The sequence below is a fragment of the Mytilus galloprovincialis genome, chromosome 5 (genome assembly GCF_965363235.1).
Source record: "Mytilus galloprovincialis chromosome 5, xbMytGall1.hap1.1, whole genome shotgun sequence".
NCBI classification, from domain to species: Eukaryota; Metazoa; Mollusca; class Bivalvia; order Mytilida; family Mytilidae; genus Mytilus; species Mytilus galloprovincialis.
This window is the reverse complement of record NC_134842.1, coordinates 89,828,222-89,848,317: the sequence shown is the minus strand read 5'-3', so window position 1 is coordinate 89,848,317 and position 20,096 is coordinate 89,828,222. Positions and strand designations below refer to the sequence as shown.

At 31.4% G+C, this 20,096-nt stretch overlaps 1 protein-coding gene across 2 annotated transcripts; it reads right to left on the bottom strand.

The window, feature by feature from the left end:
• Positions 1–954: 954 nt before the first annotated feature.
• Positions 955–20,049, bottom strand: LOC143076654 (developmentally-regulated GTP-binding protein 1-like). 2 transcript variants are annotated; one of them, XM_076252496.1, is made up of 10 exons: positions 19,889–20,049; positions 17,553–17,718; positions 15,495–15,625; positions 14,981–15,050; positions 11,837–12,006; positions 9,242–9,427; positions 8,056–8,168; positions 6,272–6,394; positions 2,064–2,159; positions 955–1,357 (listed from the first exon to the last, which is right to left on the bottom strand). In XM_076252496.1, exons 1-10 carry the CDS (start codon positions 19,925–19,927, stop codon positions 1,351–1,353), a joined length of 1,101 nt encoding a protein of 366 aa, XP_076108611.1. In that variant the 5' UTR covers positions 19,928–20,049; the 3' UTR covers positions 955–1,350. The 2 variants fall into 2 exon arrangements, with proteins under 2 accessions (XP_076108611.1, XP_076108612.1); XM_076252497.1 differs by lacking the exon at positions 955–1,357 and having other exon boundaries at positions 2,060–2,159.
• Between the last annotated feature and the right edge of the window lie 47 nt (positions 20,050–20,096).

The window sequence follows — 20,096 nt, the reverse complement described above, 5'->3', positions numbered from 1 at the left end:
CCTAACTGCCATGAGTAAAGAAGCAGCAAATACCAATTCTGAAATCTTTGGTTTGACTCGGCGGAGAAAAAAAAACCCAACGATACAAATTGAGGTGAGCAGAATACCACAGGCCAAAAAAGGTGTTTTTATAACAAATATCAGAATTCTAATGTCTTGGCTCTGCAATTTTCCTCACAGTGAAAACCAATAATAATATTTTATAGTCATAATTAACAAATGAATATGATATAACTAGATGACCAGGTTACCTTTGAACACAATAACCAGATAATGTATTTAAAAGACAACATACAATGTTCAACACTATACAAGAGGGACGAAAGATACCAAAGGGACAGTCAAACTCATAAATCTAAAACAAACCGACAACGCCATGGCAAGTATACAAGAGTTTACTGTAAGTTCAGAAATTATTGTGTGCATTATTATTGGGATTTAAAAAAAAGAACAACAAGAATGTGTACATACATGTAGTACACAAATGCCCTACTTACACTTTTATTTCCTATGTTCATTGGACCGTGAAGTTGAGGTCAAACTCTCATTTGGCATTAAAATTATAAATGTCATATCATGGGGAACATATGATTAAAGTTTCAAGTTGATTTATCATCAATGACAAATTCTTTAAAATATAAACATTGGGAACCACTCACTTATTTCTAACTTATGACTGTTCCCTTAAAACATATAGGTAACCCGGAAGGCACTTTGAAAATTGGCCAACCATCTTGAGGAGCAAATTTATTATTTCTATTCACATTTTTGCTATACCACACCACACATAGCAGAGATTTCCAAGTGATTCCTTGTGGGCCATTTTAGTCTTTAGGAAACAGTCCTTCAGTCAGACCCATCAACATGACTATTTTAACTAGTTGTACTGAGTACTCTGCCTTACTTCAGGAGAGAAAAAGGACTTAACTCATGGGCCTTTAAAAATAACAAACATTCAAGCACTTTGTATTTCTTTGATACAACTGAATTCTGATAAAAAATGTACATTTCATGAGAAACTGACCTTTGTTTTAGAATAAACCTTAACAACTGGTTTAAAACATGTAAATATTTCAAAGAACAATATATAGAGTAATAATTGAATATTATTCCAATGATATTAACATAATCATTTAACTTGGTGATAGTTTAGAAATGTACCCAAATCAATTTACCCCATATATCAATTATATACAGAGGTCTCATAGTCCTTATAAAAATATACAGTTTACTATTCACAAAAAAACATGTCAGTAAGTTTATGGGGTAATGATCCTGCTTTGGTTCAAGTTCAGACAGTTTTATAAATCTTCCATTTGATAAAGTAAAGGTAGACAGCTTTATATCTTCTTAAATCCTGAAAAAAAGGAAAAATAACCTGTCAATATTTTTATTTTATTCATTTTACTGTATGAAATTTTGAGTTAGAGACATCTATCACTATTATGTTTTCTCTTTGTATGTTCATTCAGTTGTTCAGGTAGCAACAACAGTTAGATGAAGAACAGCAATAAGTGCTATTCCTTTCCTTTCTTATCAAGAGTGTGAACAAATTCTATGCTATGAATTGATACAGAATATCCTTTATTTCTATGTCAGTAAGGGACAACATCAAAAGATCGATGTAGAATAAAAAACTTAAATCAAATAGTTTAGGGGTGGGGTGGGGGGTCAACATTGCTGCAAGTTTTGTTAATCCAAAATCGATTTTACATATATCCATATAGGTAAATCAATTTTTCCCAAATTAAGTTAAGAGGGTAGGGGGGCTATGAGCACAATCTATTCATATCAACATTAAACTGACAAAATACCTTCAATGCTATTTTTTGATGCAGTGCAATAATGACAAAATGTTATTTAAGTACTTTTTATTGTTTTGTATTGCTATGTTTTATCGACAGAGGTGTAATTTTTAGTTCCAAGATTATTTTTTATAACCAAATCAAACAGATACTGTTCATTTACAAAGTTTTACTTTGAACAGTTACCTAATTTGCAGACTGAAAGTTGTAATAATCCAAATTTAATGTTGAGTGAGTTTTAAAGATACTAGTACTCACTTTTTTATGACCTGTACCACATCTTCATCACATAACACGTGATCTCTTCCTACTTTCTGTGGCTGATGTTTTACTGATGTTCCCCAAACCAAGGCACTGAAAAATAAATATAGCCTCGAATTTCAATATTAATATTTGGTAAGTCTGTATACTGAGGATTATTTATTTACATGGTAACCAATTCAGAAAATCACACAACACCATTGGAAATAAGAAAAGAACAAAAAAACAATTATAAGAGCAAAAAAAAGCTGATCTAATGATTGATAAACAAACACAAACTGAAACCAAGAATGAACCAAAGTTTTTTTGTTGTTTAATGTGCTACTCTTGTGAAAATATGTTTTAAATAATTCATAATTAGAGATTAGCCATTATGTAATCAAGATTATTTTTTACTGGTCAAAAGTTTACTTTAAGTTAGCTATTACCATTTTATTGTATAATTATAACAACAATAGCTTCAATTGAGAACAAATAATTTTTACTTTGCTCAAAATATTAAATATTTAGAGGAGAATTTACAGTTAAGTTCACGAAGCATATATATAGTATATTTGGATCACTCGTTCTTTGATCATGCACCTATCATTCTATTCATATGGGTCAAACTGTGTGCTATAAACTATATTGTACTAAACATTCTTATTGTACGAGGGAATCTTCTAAAAATAGGAAGTTCAATTAATGTGTAATTATTATGTAATTTATTGTATTATATTATTTGTTTTGTCTAATTTGTTTGACCTTTTAATATCTTGCACCTAATATAATTCTTGTGCCAATTGTTGATTGAAATAAAACTGAAACTCCTAAATTCAATAGAGTTCTGTCAAACCATTTCAATGCATGAAAAAATTCATTTATCTAGTTGAATGAAATGAAGATCAAATATATGAATTATAAAGCTTCAAATACACAGATTTTTAAAATTTTTATTTGCACTACATTCCCTCCTAAATAAATAGAATTTTTATATAAATCTAAGTATTAAACATATCATTTAAAAGAAACATTTATTTTATTTACATTTTTATTTTCTCGCAAGAAACTCCCTATAAATATGATGATTTATATTTTTTATTAAAATTAGAGAATGACACTACATAACATTTTTTTCTTTGCTTACTGGAGCTCTGATAAAAGGTTAGTTACTTGGTTAAATTCCATATGCTGTGCTTTTGATGTATATTTTTTTTTATACTGAATGACATGCAATTGCTTTACTTTTAAATTACTAAAATCTATTACAGTTAATTATTCTAGTTTTTCTAGATATGTAGAATAAAAAAATTTCAATTACATGTACATTTACCACTTTGATTCATTCAATATTTGTCTAAATTAACTTTTGAAAAAGAAAAAAAACTACTGTTAACTTTGAACGTTGAAGATCTGACAGTAAATGTTATTATTTTTTATTTTATTTTTCTTCAAAGTCAATAATGTGTTTCTAGATTCTGACAATTATTGAGAAAATTGAAAAAAGCAATTAATTTGAAAATGCCTTTGTAATTTAGTCATTGATACACATTATTCAAATTTTATGTTAATCCCAAATTCAACAGAATTCACTTATATTAAACCAATTAACTCAATAAATGTGTTTCTTGAGGCTCTATCAGCTCTTTTTATATCAGATGATGTAAGAAAGAAAATGAAATATTGGGGGACAAAAAATTAAAATCTGACTAAAAATAACAATACTTTGATTAGTTTTATTTCCAAAAGAGACAACTACGGAACTAAATTGACTTAACCTTATATGACATAGAAATTAACAATGAGCAAAAAACAAATATGTTACACAGCAAACAAGAATGTGTCCATAGTACACGGATGACCCACTCCCACTATCATTTTCTATGTTCAGTGGACCATGAAATTGGGGTCAAAACTATAATTTGGCATTAAAATTAGAAAGATCATATCATGGGGAACATGTGTATTAAGTTTCAAGTTAATTGGACTTCAGCTTCATCAAAAACTACCTCGACCAAAAACTTTAACCGGACGGACGAATGGAGGCACAGACCAGAAAACATAATGCCCCTCTACTATCGTAGGTGGGGCATAAAAACTGCAACCTCTGAATTACAGGCTTCTGACTTGGGACATATATAAATAACAAGAGGTTTTATAATTGCTAATGAGACAACCAGAGGCCAAATGACGCAGAAGTTAGTTTGTATACTATAAATTCAAAAGAAAACATCTTAAACAACATTACAAGTAATCCCAATCACAATTATAAATGAGGTTCTGTCACTTGTCTTTTATAAAGTTAAATATTATTTGTCAAAATATTAATTAGTGTCATATATTGTTGTTTGTCAATTAAAATAATCTTAATAAAAACACCACTCTATAAGTACATCAAATGTCCGGTAAGATTCGTAAACAATTAACTAGAACAATTGTAAGCCTTTTGTATACCAGCGACAAATACTTTGATAATCTTATAAATCACTGAATACACAATATAAGATGATCAGTCAATCCGATATTATTATTATTTTCTATAAGTGATTTTAAATAAATAAATAAGATGTTTAACAATTCATGAAATTTACTTGCATAAGAAACACAATTGTATCTAATGCTTACTTTTCTTGTTGATAATCAAAATAAATATTTTTTAATTAACTTGTTTAATTCATACAGGATTATATATCATATTGACAGGATTTGACTATCCATTTTCCAAATATTTACACATTCGCTCCCATATTCCAACATATTAATTCTGATTATTCATAATTTTGAAATCAGCCAATTTTTTTTCAGATATCTTTTGAACCTACTGCTTAAACCACAAAATTTTACACCAACCGAAATATGATTTTATATTGATAGGATCCAGAAATTCTTTCAAATGATTTCTGTCATTTTCAGATGACTTTCAAGTTGTTGTCCTGTCTTTTTAACCATATTTTATCAACATCATTCAAGTCTAATTCTTCTACAGAATACATGATATATATCAGTAGTTCAAGGGTAAAGGTACTGTTGATTAATTAACAAATTTCGTGGAATGGGGGAAAATTGATATTCCATAAATAATAATGAATACACAGTAACCAATATCAACTCCTTAAGAAAGTCCTATATCCATTTGTTGAGAGTTTGGACTAACCAATATCAACTCCTTAAGAAAGTCCTATATCCATTTGTTGAGAGTTTGGACTAACCAATATCAACTCCTTAAGAAAGTCATATATCCATTTGTTGAGAGTTTGGACTAACCAATATCAACTCCTTAAGAAAGTCCTATATCCATTTGTTGAGAGTTTGGACTAACCAATATCAACTCCTTAAGAAAGTCCTATATCCATTTGTTGAGAGTTTGGACTAACCAATATCAACTCCTTAAGAAAGTCATATATCCATTTGTTGAGAGTTTGGACTAACCAATATCAACTCCTTAAGAAAGTCCTATATCCATTTGTTGAGAGTTTGGACTAACCAATATCAACTCATTAAGAAAGTCCTATATCCATTTGTTGAGAGTTTGGACTAACCAATATCAACTCCTTAAGAAAGTCCTATATCCATTTGTTGAGAGTTTGGACTAACCAATATCAACTCCTTAAGAAAGGCCTATATCCATTTGTTGAGAGTTTGGACTAACCAATATCAACTCATTAAGAAAGGCCTATATCCATTTGTTGAGAGTTTGGACTAACCAATATCAACTCATTAAGAAAGGCCTTTATCGCTATTTTGTGCATTTTTTCTTTGATCTTTTTTTGTGATAATTTACATATCATGCTACTCGCTCGAGATGGAAAATTATCGCTAGAAACTAAGCATGAACGTGGCGTTGCTAACGAAATTGACATGAAATTGACATGAAATTGACAACGTCGTCATAGGTAAAACAGTGATAAAAAGATTATCATTGTTCATCTCAACTCGATTGCCTTTCTCGCTTTCGCCGTCCTGGCTCAAGCGAGAAAATCAATCTTGTTGAGATAATCACCGATAATCTATAAATATCCATTTGTTGAGAGTTTGGACTAACCAATATCAACTCATTAAGAAAGGCCTATATCCATTTGTTGAGAGTTTGGACTAACCAATATCAACTCATTAAGAAAGTCCTATATCCATTTGTTGAGTTTGGACTAACCAATATCAACTCATTAAGAAAGTCCTATATCCATTTGTTGAGAGTTTGGACTGTTCAAACTATCATTGTAACCTACCATTTAAATTCTTTCATAATACTTCTATGTAGTTTGTTGCAGAAATCTTCCACTGAATTCCTTCCACCTTTCAGTACAACAGGTGCTGTGTAATCAGGTAACTGACCTTTAGGTTTTGTGTATCTAAATAAAATAAAAAGCATAAGTATTGTCAAGAGGTAGGTTTAGGTACAATGTAAAACTTGTTTACATTGGCAAATTATAGCATGCCTGTCCAAAGTCAGGAACATCACCAAAGATTATAAATAAGAAGATGTGGTATGAGGGCCATTGAGATTACTCACCATCCAAGTCACAATGTATAAAAAGACTTTAAAGTAAACAATTATAGGTCAAAGTTGCCTTCAACACTGAGCAAGCTACAAATGGCCCCCAAAATGAGTCCCAATGACTAGTGTAAAATAGTTTAAACAGGAAAACCAATGGTCTAATCTATATAAAGAAGGAGAAACAAGAAACACTTATGAACCACACTAACAAACAACAGGCTCTAGGCTAGGACAGGTACAAACAAACATGACAAATGCTGCAAGTTTAAATGTTTAAACAGACATAAGCTTCACCCTAACTTGAGATAGTAGTGTAACATAACAACATAAAATTGTCTGTTTGATAAACAAAGTATTTTTGCATTTTTGCCAAATTTTCTTTATTTGATGGCAGCATCATTATTGTCTGAAGTTGGAAAGGATTATCAACCATAAAACTGTTTAAAAATTCTTAAAACTTCTTTCATAGATCAGGAACAAATTTGTTGATCAAGTGGTTTTACTATTATTTTTCCCATAGAAATCATAACTTTAAGTGTGAATAATCATGAAAGGTCATGTCTGAGGATGGTTTGGGTAATCAACCATTCCTCGTACAAGGTATGTATGATTGCATCATCAATGTTTTATATCCTGAAGTCCTAAGTTATAAGCAATCTGTGGATTATTTTATTTTCGTAGGTACCAATTTTTGTGGTTTGATTAAAATCTGCATTTTTGTAGATATTTGATTTTCTAGTGGTTTTGCTAGATTTGCATACAACTCTGTAGAAAATTTGCAGTTCATTGAGCTTTTAAATTCATGGTTCACCTAAATCCTTGAAATCCACGAAAATTGGTATCCAACCAATGAAAATGTATCCACAGTAAGTCATATGAAGAGTTTTAAGATTGTGTAAAGGAACTTTTTTGATTAATTCATCAACATGATTTTTCAGCAAAAGCAACACAATTGGTAATAGCCAATGGAATCATCTAGTATAATTTGTCCTGTAGATTCACAGAATTATGAATTTTTTTTTACATTGGACAATGAACAGACAGATGACAGACATCAAGTGATGCCAAAACCTAACACGGGTCATTTGGACCAGATGAGCTTCAAAATCTGTATTGTAAGGTTTTAAATAATCAAGGAAAAACTGACTCATTTTGGTCTTTTGTGGACAGTTGTCTCATTGGCAATCTACCACATGTTCTTTTTTTATATTAGTCATCATTTACAGCAAAATGCCTTGAGTGTGTAGGTAAAGTTAATATCTTTGGTTAGCTTGCTTACTACCTGAACTGTGAATTCATTATTATATTATATTACATGTATATTAAGGTATACTACCCTACTTTCGGAGTAGTCTAGTCCTACGGAGAGATAGATTGGTTATCTGTCACACAAGTCTACTCTTAAAGGTGGTTAGGATACCAAACATAATAATGACTTCACGGTAACCAAACATATTACCTTCACCTACACAATCAATGCATTTTGCTGTAATATATGTATATACATGTACTTACATTCTGACTAGTTGTAAATATTCCCACATTTTTTCTAGTAAATCGTCAAAATTCCATTTGTGATGAGCTGATATGGGAACACAATGAGGAACTTTATAAATAATATCCAATTCCTAAAATTATATCAATTATAAATTATTTACATGTATCACAAGAAAGGGAATATGCCAGTGGAAGAAATGTTCTGTAAATATGAATAAACAAAACAAGAACAGGGCGGTTCAACAATGATATACATGTAGTAACACAACAACCACCCCTTCCAAGAAGAATTTATCATTAAGGTCTATATGACAAGTACTTAAGTGACTATTCAATGTGTCCAGCTCTATTTACCAAAGAGTGAGTTTGTTATTTCTCACTCGTAATAAAACAGCTAAAACTATTTTGTAAACAAGACAATGATGAGCAATGTATGTGCAAAATCATGGCACCATACAGAATGCTAAAGCCTGCTTAAAATTTCAAGAAACTGTTAATATAAAAAAGAAGATGTGGTATGATTGCCAACGAGACAACTGTCCACAAGGGACCAAAATGACACATACATTAACAACTATAGGTCACTGTACAGCCTTCAACAACTAGCAAAGCCCATACCGCATAGCCAGCTATAATAGGCCCCGATATGACAATGTAAAAAAATTCAAACGAGAAAACTAATGGCCTTATTTATATAAAAAAAATGAATGAAAAACACATTTGTAACCCATAAACAAACGACAACCACTGAACTACAGGCTCCTGACTTGGGACAGGCACATACATAAATATTGTGGCGGGGTTAATAATAAACATGTTAGTGGGATCCCAACCCAACCCTTACCTGGGACAGTGGTATAACAGTACAACATAAGAACCATTTAAGTACTTTATGGGTAAAATGCATTGAAAAATGTCATAGATAGTTGTTAAGGATACGAATTTATAAAGTACAGAGTAAACAGGAAGTTGATTAACAATGAAAAGAAGATACAATGCAGCATCACACAGTTTAAACCTCAAACAAAACCTAATACATTGTACCTTTAAAGAAACTTGTAGTTCCTATGAGAGAATTATTTGAATGAAATTTCATTGAAGGGAGCAAATAAATGAACAGGTTTAATGCAATGACAGGAGTCAAACAGTACACCCATCATCCAGAGCTAGGACTGTAATAAAATCTTAGACTCTTATAAATTACCTCTATGGAAATCTGGTCAATCTTGTTGAGTAAATAAATACATGGAACAAAAACACGATTTCCTTCAACAACATCCACCAGATCATCAGCCGTGCAGTCGTCTCTCAACACAACATCAGCATTATTTATCTTGTACTCGTTTAGGATTGTTCTCACTGTGTCAATGTCTAATTCAGATTGTGGAACCTAAAAACAGGTATTTAATGATAACTATGATAAAATTGAGAATGGAAATGGGGAATGTGCCAAGGAGACAACAACCCGACCATAGATAATATGGCCTACAATATACACAGCACTTGTACAACTGATAATATCATATCTACAAATAATATCAAGAAGTATTTAAGGATTGAGTAATTGTATGTTGGTGTTTTTTTTTATATAAAAATAAGGAGATGAGGTGACACAACTTTTAGCACTATTCACTATATTGTGGTGAACATCTTTAATTGGTGGAGGAATCTGGAGTGCCTGGAGAGAAAAAACTGGCATTCATACTAAATTAAAAGGGTTTGATCTCACAACCTCTGTGTTTCAAGCTAGTTATGCAGTAGATAAATTACTAATCTGCAACCTTGTCACCAGAACTGGTCAAAAGTACACCACCATATATAACTGGTATAATAACCAAAACAACTAAAAAAATAAAATATAAACTGTGGACACAGAAACATGTTTTATTCTTACTGTATATCTATTTTATATCAAATTCAACATTAGAACATTAAAAATTCGCACAACTTTCTAATTTCAGGAACTTTATCTTGTCTGTTTATTTATTTTATATTAAATGCAAATAAACTGCTTTGCTGAGAGCAGCTGGATATGCCTGTAAAGGTCTAACCCTGAACACTTGGGGCAAGAATGGACACAATATTCAAGCTTTATACAGGTCTGAGACTAAATTTGGATTGTAATTAAATATTTGACATATTATAGGTTTCTGAATAAATGTAGTCAAAGAACTTGAAATTGGTTATATGAATTGAATGTATATTCAATTAAAAATTTCTTTCTGTTGTGCAATACACTGTGCTGTTGCGCAATACATTGTACTTAGTAAATCTGTTGTCAGACTATAAAAAAATAAATAAACTCAGAAATGTAAAATCGAAAATTTATAAAAATCAAAAGGGAGCTTACACAAATAGATATAAACAATTTACCAAAGTTTCATAAAAAATGCTGAAAGCTGAAAGCATTTTTGAGTTATTGTTTGAAAACTGGAAAATCCCCCTTTTTGTAATGCATAAAACCCCATAAATTGGAAAGGTAAAGTATAAAACTTATAAAAATCAAAAGGGAGCTCATGTCGATAGAAATAAACATTTCACTAAAGTTTTTTGCAAATTGGTGAAATTGTTTTTGAGCTATTGTCTGAAAACTAGAACCCTCCCCCTATTTTAATGAATAAAACCCCAATACTCAGAAATGGTAAATCCGAAATTTATAAAAAAACGAAAGGGAGCTCTCATCAGAAGATATAAACAATTCACAAAAGTTTCATGCAACTTGGTGAAATTGCTTTTGAATTAATGTCCGACATGTTGACGATGGACGGACAGACAACAGGCGTATAAAAATTAAAATCAAAATTGCAACATTAGAACATTGAAACTAAGCACAACCTTCTAATTTCAGGAACTTTGACTGGAGATGCTCGGCAAAATAATCTCTGTGGAAATTAAATATGCATATGCTAATATAACTGCACTCTAAATATCATTCCCTTATCAGCTTTGAACTTCTGAGCCAAAATTGATTGGAAGGAGCATGCCAAACTTGCTAAGTCTCAAGACAATAACTGATTGTGAAAACTTTATTTTACACAGTATAAGGGAGACAACTGCAAAAAGATTTTTTAGAACTAGTTTTGCTTTATTTATTTCGTCTGCTTTGCATGTGCTTATAATCTACTTTAGTGTTTTACTTGTTTGTGCTTGCGTTTATATATGAACATTTTTGCTTATGAATATATCTTTCTTACTTTGTATGTCTAATGTGTGTATGTTTTATATGTCGTATATGTCTTATTATGTTATTAACCCTTTCCTCCATGGATACTTTTTTTTTAAATTCTTGATTTGCATAGGATTTTTTGCAATAACAAAAATTATAAGGTTTAAAGTATTAATGCATTGCCAAAACAAATGTTTCATCAAAGAAATTCCAGTCATAGATTCTCATGAATATCCTTTTTATATTAGATACAACTTTTATTAAGTCTGATAAAGATTTTTCGTAGGTGAGACGTTTCAACTGAGGCTATATACAGGCGTCATTATGGAGTTAAGGGGGTGGCGTCAAAAGGCGTCATTATGGAGGAAAGGGGGTGGCGTCAAAAGGTGTCATTATGGAGGAAACGGTTAATGTCAGAAAAAAACTATACAGAGCTATTATTTGTAATGTATATGTAACCCAGACTTAAAAGAAAATTTTCTATTCTGTACTATTGCTTAGTCATTTCAAGCTACTGACAAAATAAATAAATAATTACTTTGAAATACCACTCTTAGAAACTATAGACTTTAGAAATTTCTTCTTTAAACTAAAACAAATGCCACGCAAGACTTTTATATTTTTGCTACTTACAAGTGTTTGAAGATTTATTCCTCCCTTTTCTTTCTTTCTAAATCCTATATTAGGTGGTAGTTTATTAAGCCGTATACCAAAGCCTTCCAATTCTTTTTCTATCAGTTTTTTATGCTGTAAAGGTTTCAACACGTCCAGCACAATAAAAATCAAACCACACGTTCTTGCCACTGTAATAAGGAAAAAAAATATTATACAACATCTTTCTTATCTACCATGAAACTACATTTACACTCAAACATATGTTTAAGCAACCTTCTTTTTACGTAGATATATTTTCAATTACATGTGATGCTAATAACATTTCCTGTACCAATTTTAAATGCACCAGATTAGGCTTAAATTAAAATATTGTTTGTTTGCCCTTTATCGACCGACCCTTTAAATTCGTTCCGCCTGAAAATCTTTTATTTGTATTTATCAGCAAGATTTTATTTTATTTTATTTTTTCGTTCCTACCAAAAAAATTTTATTTGTATTTCCCGTTCAAAACTTTTTTACCGGAATCCTCGGGTTTTATCTTTATCGTGAAAGGTCTAGTCCGTTTGGTATCACGTGAGCGTTTGACATGGAACACTTGCATTTAGAGTTTCAAAGCATTTGTTTGAAATCGATGTTGAACGCTTTGAAATCATGATATGTCGTACGTTAACTCTATATTTTTATACTTGAAGAGCAGGGTTCATTTACAAAAAAGTTCGTTTAATACAAAATTATCAACGTGTGTACAAACCGTAGTATTTTGTGTAAACGGACGTTGTATTCTATGTAGGGATGGCCTTTTGTGATCCGTAGATCAGGAAGATATGTTAACGATGCCTTCGACCAGCATTGCTATATTATTTATATCTGACATGAACCAAAGGTGACAAAAGCCTGTGAAGTGGAGAATATTTGGCAGTAAAATCGCCCAAGTTTTCCATACAGATCATTTATAAATGCGATGTAAAATATGTGACAATTGAGTTCAAGTCTTGTAGCATTTTTGTTAGAAACATAGGCACACACGGAAATTTAAACACTCTAGGGACTTTTTCTACTAGTAATGTATGTCTGCCCGGACATATTTTACCAGGACAAAGTTATCTCTTACAGAAAACCTTTAGGTAGAGGTAAAAAGTAAAATCACAAAAATACTGAACTCAGAGGAAAATCAATTTGGAAAGTCCATAATTACATGGCAAAATCAAATAACAAAACGCATCAAAAACGAATGGACAAGAACTGTCATATTCCTGACTTGGTACAGGCATTTTCAAATGTAGAAAATGGTGGATTGAACCTGGTTTTATAGCTAGCTAAACCTCTCACTTGTATGACAGTCGCATCAAATTCCATTATATAGTCACCGATGCGTGAACAAAACAAACAGACATAATAGGTACGTAGTACAGAATATTAGTGCAAGCTAAAACTCTTCAAAGTTCCAGGCATATTTAAACGTTGAAAATATGCGGCACAGCTCTATATTTTGATATTTGAAAACAAAATAGTAGTGCATATGAATTAACTTCACATTCTACATGATACTTTTTTTCGAAGCGTAGTCCCAGAAACTTAGAATGAAATTCAAAACAGTGTGGCTGTGGCCATTGATTGACACATTAAATTCATCCATTAACTGGGACAATTTAGGTGAACGTGTGTCTGTAACGACCACTGTTCACGACGTACCTACGATAGACATTTAAACTGTGGGGTCACCAAAGGTTTCTTAATGCCTTTAATTATAAAATAGTTCGAAAAATTAATCAGGAATAACCTTTATGTTTTGATTTATACAATTGATATAAATCAAAACATAGTGTTATTCCTGATTAATTTTTCGAAATACTTTATTAAGGTGTTGAGGACCTTTGGTGACCCCATAGTTTAAGTGTCTTTAAAAAGTACACAGTGAGCAATGGTCGTTACATACAAACGTTCGCGTAAATTGTCCCAGTCAATGGATGAATTTAATGTGTCAATCAATGGCCACAGCCACACTGTTTTGAATTTCATTCTATTAGCAAAAGCAAAACAGACAAAAATGACATTATGCAGATTTTGTATCTATAAAATAAAATAGTATACCTACCTGCCTACCCATGAAAAAAAATATACCGAGCCAAGTTATTTTTTTGGGAAAAAAAATAAAATATTTTACCTACCTACCTACCCTGTTTCAAAACATAGGGTCGGAAAAGGGCAAACAAACAATATTTTAATTTAGGCCTTAGCATTTGTCTCTTCAATGATGCTCTAAGACAGAAATATTTGAATATCCAAAATCTAATATAAATATTGAGGTGCTGATCCGTCAAAACTCCATCAAGCGAGACAAAAATTGTGCAGAAGTATAAAATGAGGAAGTGATAAATTCAGTGGCAATGTAAATAGGGGAAGAAGGTATGAAAGTAAACAGGAATGTTAAATAAAATATGTGTAAGTCATAGAAATTAAAATGTTAATCTCAATCTTATTAAATTAATGCAGCAATCTAAAATTTAAATAATAATAATGGATCCTCAGAAATGCAAAATTTCCAATAAAATGACATTTTTCATTCTGTAAAAGACATTGACTATGTATAACCAGAGGTCTTTTACCAAGACTTCATTAAGATCCTCTTATGTTGTTCTATTAAAAAACTGTCCAATATGTTAGGGACGACATCAAAAAATCAATGAAGGATAAAAAACTTAATTCAAATAGTGTGGGGGTGGGGGTCAACCTTGCTGCAAGTTTTGTTTAATTGACATTCATTTTATATATATCCTTATTGGTCAATGAATTTTTCCAAAAATAAGTTAAGAAGGGGGATAGGGGGGTCAGTGAAAAAACTATATGAATTAAGTGTTTTATCCTTCATTGATTTTTTGATGTCGTCCCTTAAGCTTCCTTTATTATGTACTTGTTCCAAATCAAAATCCTGTTGTCCAGTCATCCAGTTGTTGTCTTTGGTTGATGTCTGTATTTTACCGATTTCTATTTGCTAAAATAAATCCTTTTGTTTTTCTCCCTCATTTTTTTTAACCAGACACCTTTTATAGCTGATGTGTTTTGCTCATTGTTAAAGCTAAATGGTAATCCATAATCATGATAATTGGTGCTTTCATCCTTCCAACTCTTTATATATTAAAAGAAATTGACTTTCAGTTTTACCTGCAATGACCTGTTTTCCTCTCCCTTTTCCATCCTTGGCACCCTCAATAATACCAGGTAAATCAAGGAGCTAAAAAAATAACATCAAAATTTATGATAAATAATTGATGAAAGGATGGACAGACATTCATGAGAATAAAACAATTAAACATCAGCTTTGTAATGGCAAAAGCAATTATATTTTGTTATCTCAGAACAAATACAGTATAAAACTCAAACTTATCGCATCTAATAGAGACTAAAGACTTACAACAACTATCAAATTACCCCAAAGTCATTGTTTTATTGGTTAACATGTTTTGACATCAAGTTTGTTGTCTTCAAGTGAAACACAACGTTATTGCCATTAATTTTCAATATTTCTAACTCTTTCAAAGACAACTGTGAATACCTTTCATTTCTATAGCCAGGTATGTAATTGTTTATGATCCTACTGCATAACCACTACTTAAGGCATTATATAGTAACAGTTAATATTTATACTAAAAGATAAACATAATAAAAGGTATATTACCTGGACTTTAGCCCCTTTATATTTAATGACACCTGGTACTGTTGTCAAAGTTGTAAATTCATAAGCAGCTACCTCAGAATACACTCCAGCCAAGTTACTCAAAAGTGTTGATTTGCCAACTGACGGAAAACCTGTAATATAAATGATTTTAGAATTTAATTTCAGTTTACATTACAATTTCAAATCAGTCCTGTGCTGGCAAATATGACTATTAATCTTTGTAAGGTATGGTAAAATAAAACCTTAAATTTAGCACCAGATGTGCTTCGAAAGATGAAAGAAAAAAGTTGTTCAGTGGTTGGAGTTTGTTGATGTGGTTCCTAAGTTTTTCTCGTTTCTCATTTTTTATAAAGATAAGACTGTTGCCAGTGTTGGTTTTCCTGTTTTCTAGGTTTTACATTAGTTATTATGCCCCACCTACGATAGTAGAGGGGCATTATGTTTTCTGGTCTGTGCCTCCGTTCGTCCATCCGTCTGTGCGTCCGTTCGTCCGTCTGTGCGTCCGTTCGCTTCAGGTTAAAGTTTTTGGTCAAGGTAGTTTTTGAAGAAGTTGAAGTCTAATCAACTTGAAACTTAGTACGCATGTTCCCTATGATATGATCTTTCTAATTTTAATATTCCAAATTAAAGTTTTGACCCCAATTTCACGGTCCACTGAACATAGAAAATGATAGTGTGAGTGGGGCATCCGTGTACTTGGGACACATTCTTGTTTTTGCATGTTTTGGGGCCCTTTATTGCTTGCTGTTCGGTGTGGGCTAAGGCTCCAGGTTGAAGGCTATAGTACTCTCAGATCTGTTCATTGTGTCTTTTTGTGTCGGGATGTATAAGTACCCGACCACGTCCACTTGTATTTTTGTCCATCTGATGAGTTAAGCCTTTTTCAACTGATTTTTATAGTTCGTTCTTATGTTGTACTGTTATACCACTGTCCCAGGTTAGGGGGAGGGTTGGGATTCCGCTAACATGTTTAACCCCGCCACATTATTTATGTATGTGCCTGTCCCAAGTCAGGAGCCTGTAATTCAGTGGTTGTCGTTTGTTTATGTGTTACATATATATTTGTTTTTTGTTCATTTTTTTACATAAATAAGGCCATTAGTTTTCTCGTTAGAATTGTTTTACATTGTCTTATCGGGGCCTTTAATAGCTGACTATGCGGTATGGGTTTACCTCTTTGTTGAAGGCCGTACAGTGACCTATAGTTGTTAATGTCTGTTTCATTTTGGCCTTTTGTGGATAGTTGTCTCATTGGCAATCATACCACATCTTCTTTTTTATATTTGACCTATAATGGTTGACTTTTTATAAATTGTGACTTGGTGGATGAGTTGTCTCATTGAAACTCATACCACATCTTCTTACATCTATAAATTACCATACTTTGTCCAGTTTCATCAGGCATATGAAATAACTGATATATGAAATTATTTAATATTATGGGTTAACTGTGTTGTCTGTTCATTGTCATACCCGCCAACTGTCACTATTTGCGGGGGATTTCCCCCATGGAGGCTCCCAAGTGGAAATTTTGTAAGAGCAATTTTGTCCACTGTTTTAAAGAAAACAATTAATTTAACAATGGCTATGAGCTTGTTAAAGCACGAAGAAACCAAAAAAACACATTTGAATATATTTGAAGGCCACCTTGAAGGTTTTGTAGGACTACAAGAACCATCTTTCACGTAAAACCCCCATGGGCATTTTGAAAAGTTGGCAGGTATGCATTGTTTGACCTAGTAATCATTGGTGAAAGACTTTGATTATCAATGTTGAAAAGTTGAATTATCAATATTCTTGAATTTTTGAAATTTCCATTATTTATTCTTTTATAACATTGACTTTCTAAGCTTCCCCAATTTGTTAAATGTTTTGATGCAAAGTTAACGTCATTCACAATCTGTTTTTATTCAACTGGGAAATCAGTGTTTCATTGCAACCAATGTCATAACTACATTTACAAAATATTCAACATTATCAGGCATGCTTGTGACAAGTTATTGCCTTTTATCATGTGTATGCCAAATTGGAACTAATTAATTTAAACTTATTTCTTACCCACAAAACCAATTCTTGCATCACCAGTTTTTGCCACGTCAAAACCATCTCCCGTACCACCTCCCCCACCTTTTGGTTCAATAAGTTCACGTCTTAATTTAGCGAGGCGAGCTTTCAGTAACCCAAGATGTCCCATGGTTGCTTTGTTTTTCTGGGTTCTTGCCATCTACAAAAAAAGAATCCTTAAATATCATCTGCAGTGTTTTTAGTAAGTATTTGTAAGAAATGAGGTCATGAAATTTTTGGCATAGATTAGAATTAAGTATATATATATACAATGATATATGTTATCATGTCTGTTCCGTTTCTCAAGTTTCAAAACAGCTATAAAGAAAATACCTGCTGCAGGACGACACCATTATTATCGACATAACTGACACAATACAATCAAATAATAAATGAATGTCACCAAAATGTACTAGTTTTATTTTAAATTGCAATTACAGATATATTTGTTTAAAAATATGTTTGAATATAATCAGAATTTTTTTTAAAAATTATTTCCATTAATCATTATAAAATTAGATGTTTTAATATTAATTTTATTTAGAAAACAATTTCTTATGTCAGTGCTTGTGTTAAGAATAGCTGATTTCTTTATTCTGTTGTTATTCTTAATGAAATAAAAATCTTCGGAATAAATAAGAGTTTTTTCCTATACACACTTAAACTTTTTTAATCTTTTATTGTTTTAGTTTGATTTCAATTTCAATTTTTATTTTAAAATACATGAATTAAGCCATTTTGATTAAATAAATTATTTGCTTAAGATGACTTAATATTATCCTTTTGTTATTTGTAATTTTGTAAATAATATTTTTTTAGTCTAATCTTATTTCACAATCAAATTGTGTATACTCTGCTAAGTGCTAACATAAATTAGCTAGGACTACCTTGAGAATATTAAATATGAATACCAGTTAAATAAAATATTTCAGAAGATTTTTTAGGTATTTCTAACAAATTCAAGCAAAATGTACAAGAGTCAAGATTTTCTTATAAGTTGTTATTAATTGATTAATAAGAAATTTAGTATAATTTGATGGGATCCTAATTAAACTAGAAAAGGAACGAGATGTTGCCCATGTGATATTGGGCACACTAGGGCTGCAGGTCATCAGAATAAAGCAAACTGACCATAGTTCATAAACTAGAACAAAACCATGATAACATAAAAGTGATTTCAGGACAATTTACCAAAAAATAAGACTATTTGCAATCATTCCCAATAACATGAATTAGACAACTTTAAAGAGATAAAATTCATAGAAGTTATCGGTCACCATATTTAATAATACTAAAATTTAAAGGAACCTATGTGATATCCAGTTATGGCAGACAAAGATATATATGGTGTATTAATTAAAGCTGGGAACAGAATATATATCTAAAAGGAAATAAATCTGATAGGATTTTCAGTGTAAAGTTGATCAAATCCCAAACTTCCTGCGACCTTGAGTATGTCGAGAGATTGATGGATTTTGAAATGTCTGACTGCAAAACCATTGAGAATGTTCAATAAATTAACCACATTATTACAAATATACAACAAATTAAAGTTTTATTTTCAAGTAGATATATATATACAATGTACTTTGTCATATATAAAATAAGCAGTATACATTTAAGTGTGATTTATCTGATGCAAAGATCTTTATATTGGTTTGTGAATTTCACAGTTACTGTGAAGCCATTGCACCATTTTTTATTACTCTGTTTGCATTCAGTTCTGTGATGAAATGAATTCGATTATATATGACAAATTTGAAGTGACAGAAATCAAGTTCAATACACTGGCCTCACTCATTACCTAGTTTGAATGGCATGTCTTGATATTACTAGATAATATTAAGATAATAGCCATTTCATATTTTACACATTTTCATTTACATATCGTGTTATTTTTTTACCCCAAAAAAATGACGCGACAATGAAATCCTCTATTATTAGATAGAGTCAAGTCCCACCAATATATATGTTCTTGATCTAAGGCACTAAATCATTAGATCATATATTTTCTGTTCATCATATCCTCAATGGAGATGTGACAATACATTTTAAATAGCGCAAAACCCCATGAATAATATGGTATAATTATTTATCTGACATTCCTAGCAAACCTAGTCTATCAACACAGCCACAGGACATATATGTCACTAGCGTATTCAACATGTTCAAAGGCTTATCCCACAAATTGGTAGTAGAAAGTTTTGAGAAATATTGGACTTTTCATTCCATGGGTGGGTAATATAAAAATTTTCACCATGCCCATGGTATCAAATGAATGAAAAAAGGGGTACTCAAGAAGTTTTACAAAGCCCAAAAACTCATATTACCTCAGCCTCAATTTCTGATATTCTTTCTAATATACCCATTTTGAGGTTTACTGTAAAGTCTCAATTAATGAAAGTGTTAAAAATGAGAAAATGTGTTGAACAAAACTGAGGGAAATGTGTTGTAATTTTTGGTTCGTTCGGAATGGTTGTCGATGGAAAAATCTAAAGATTTCCAAATGAAGTAAATGACCCGGAAGCAGTCTGTGAG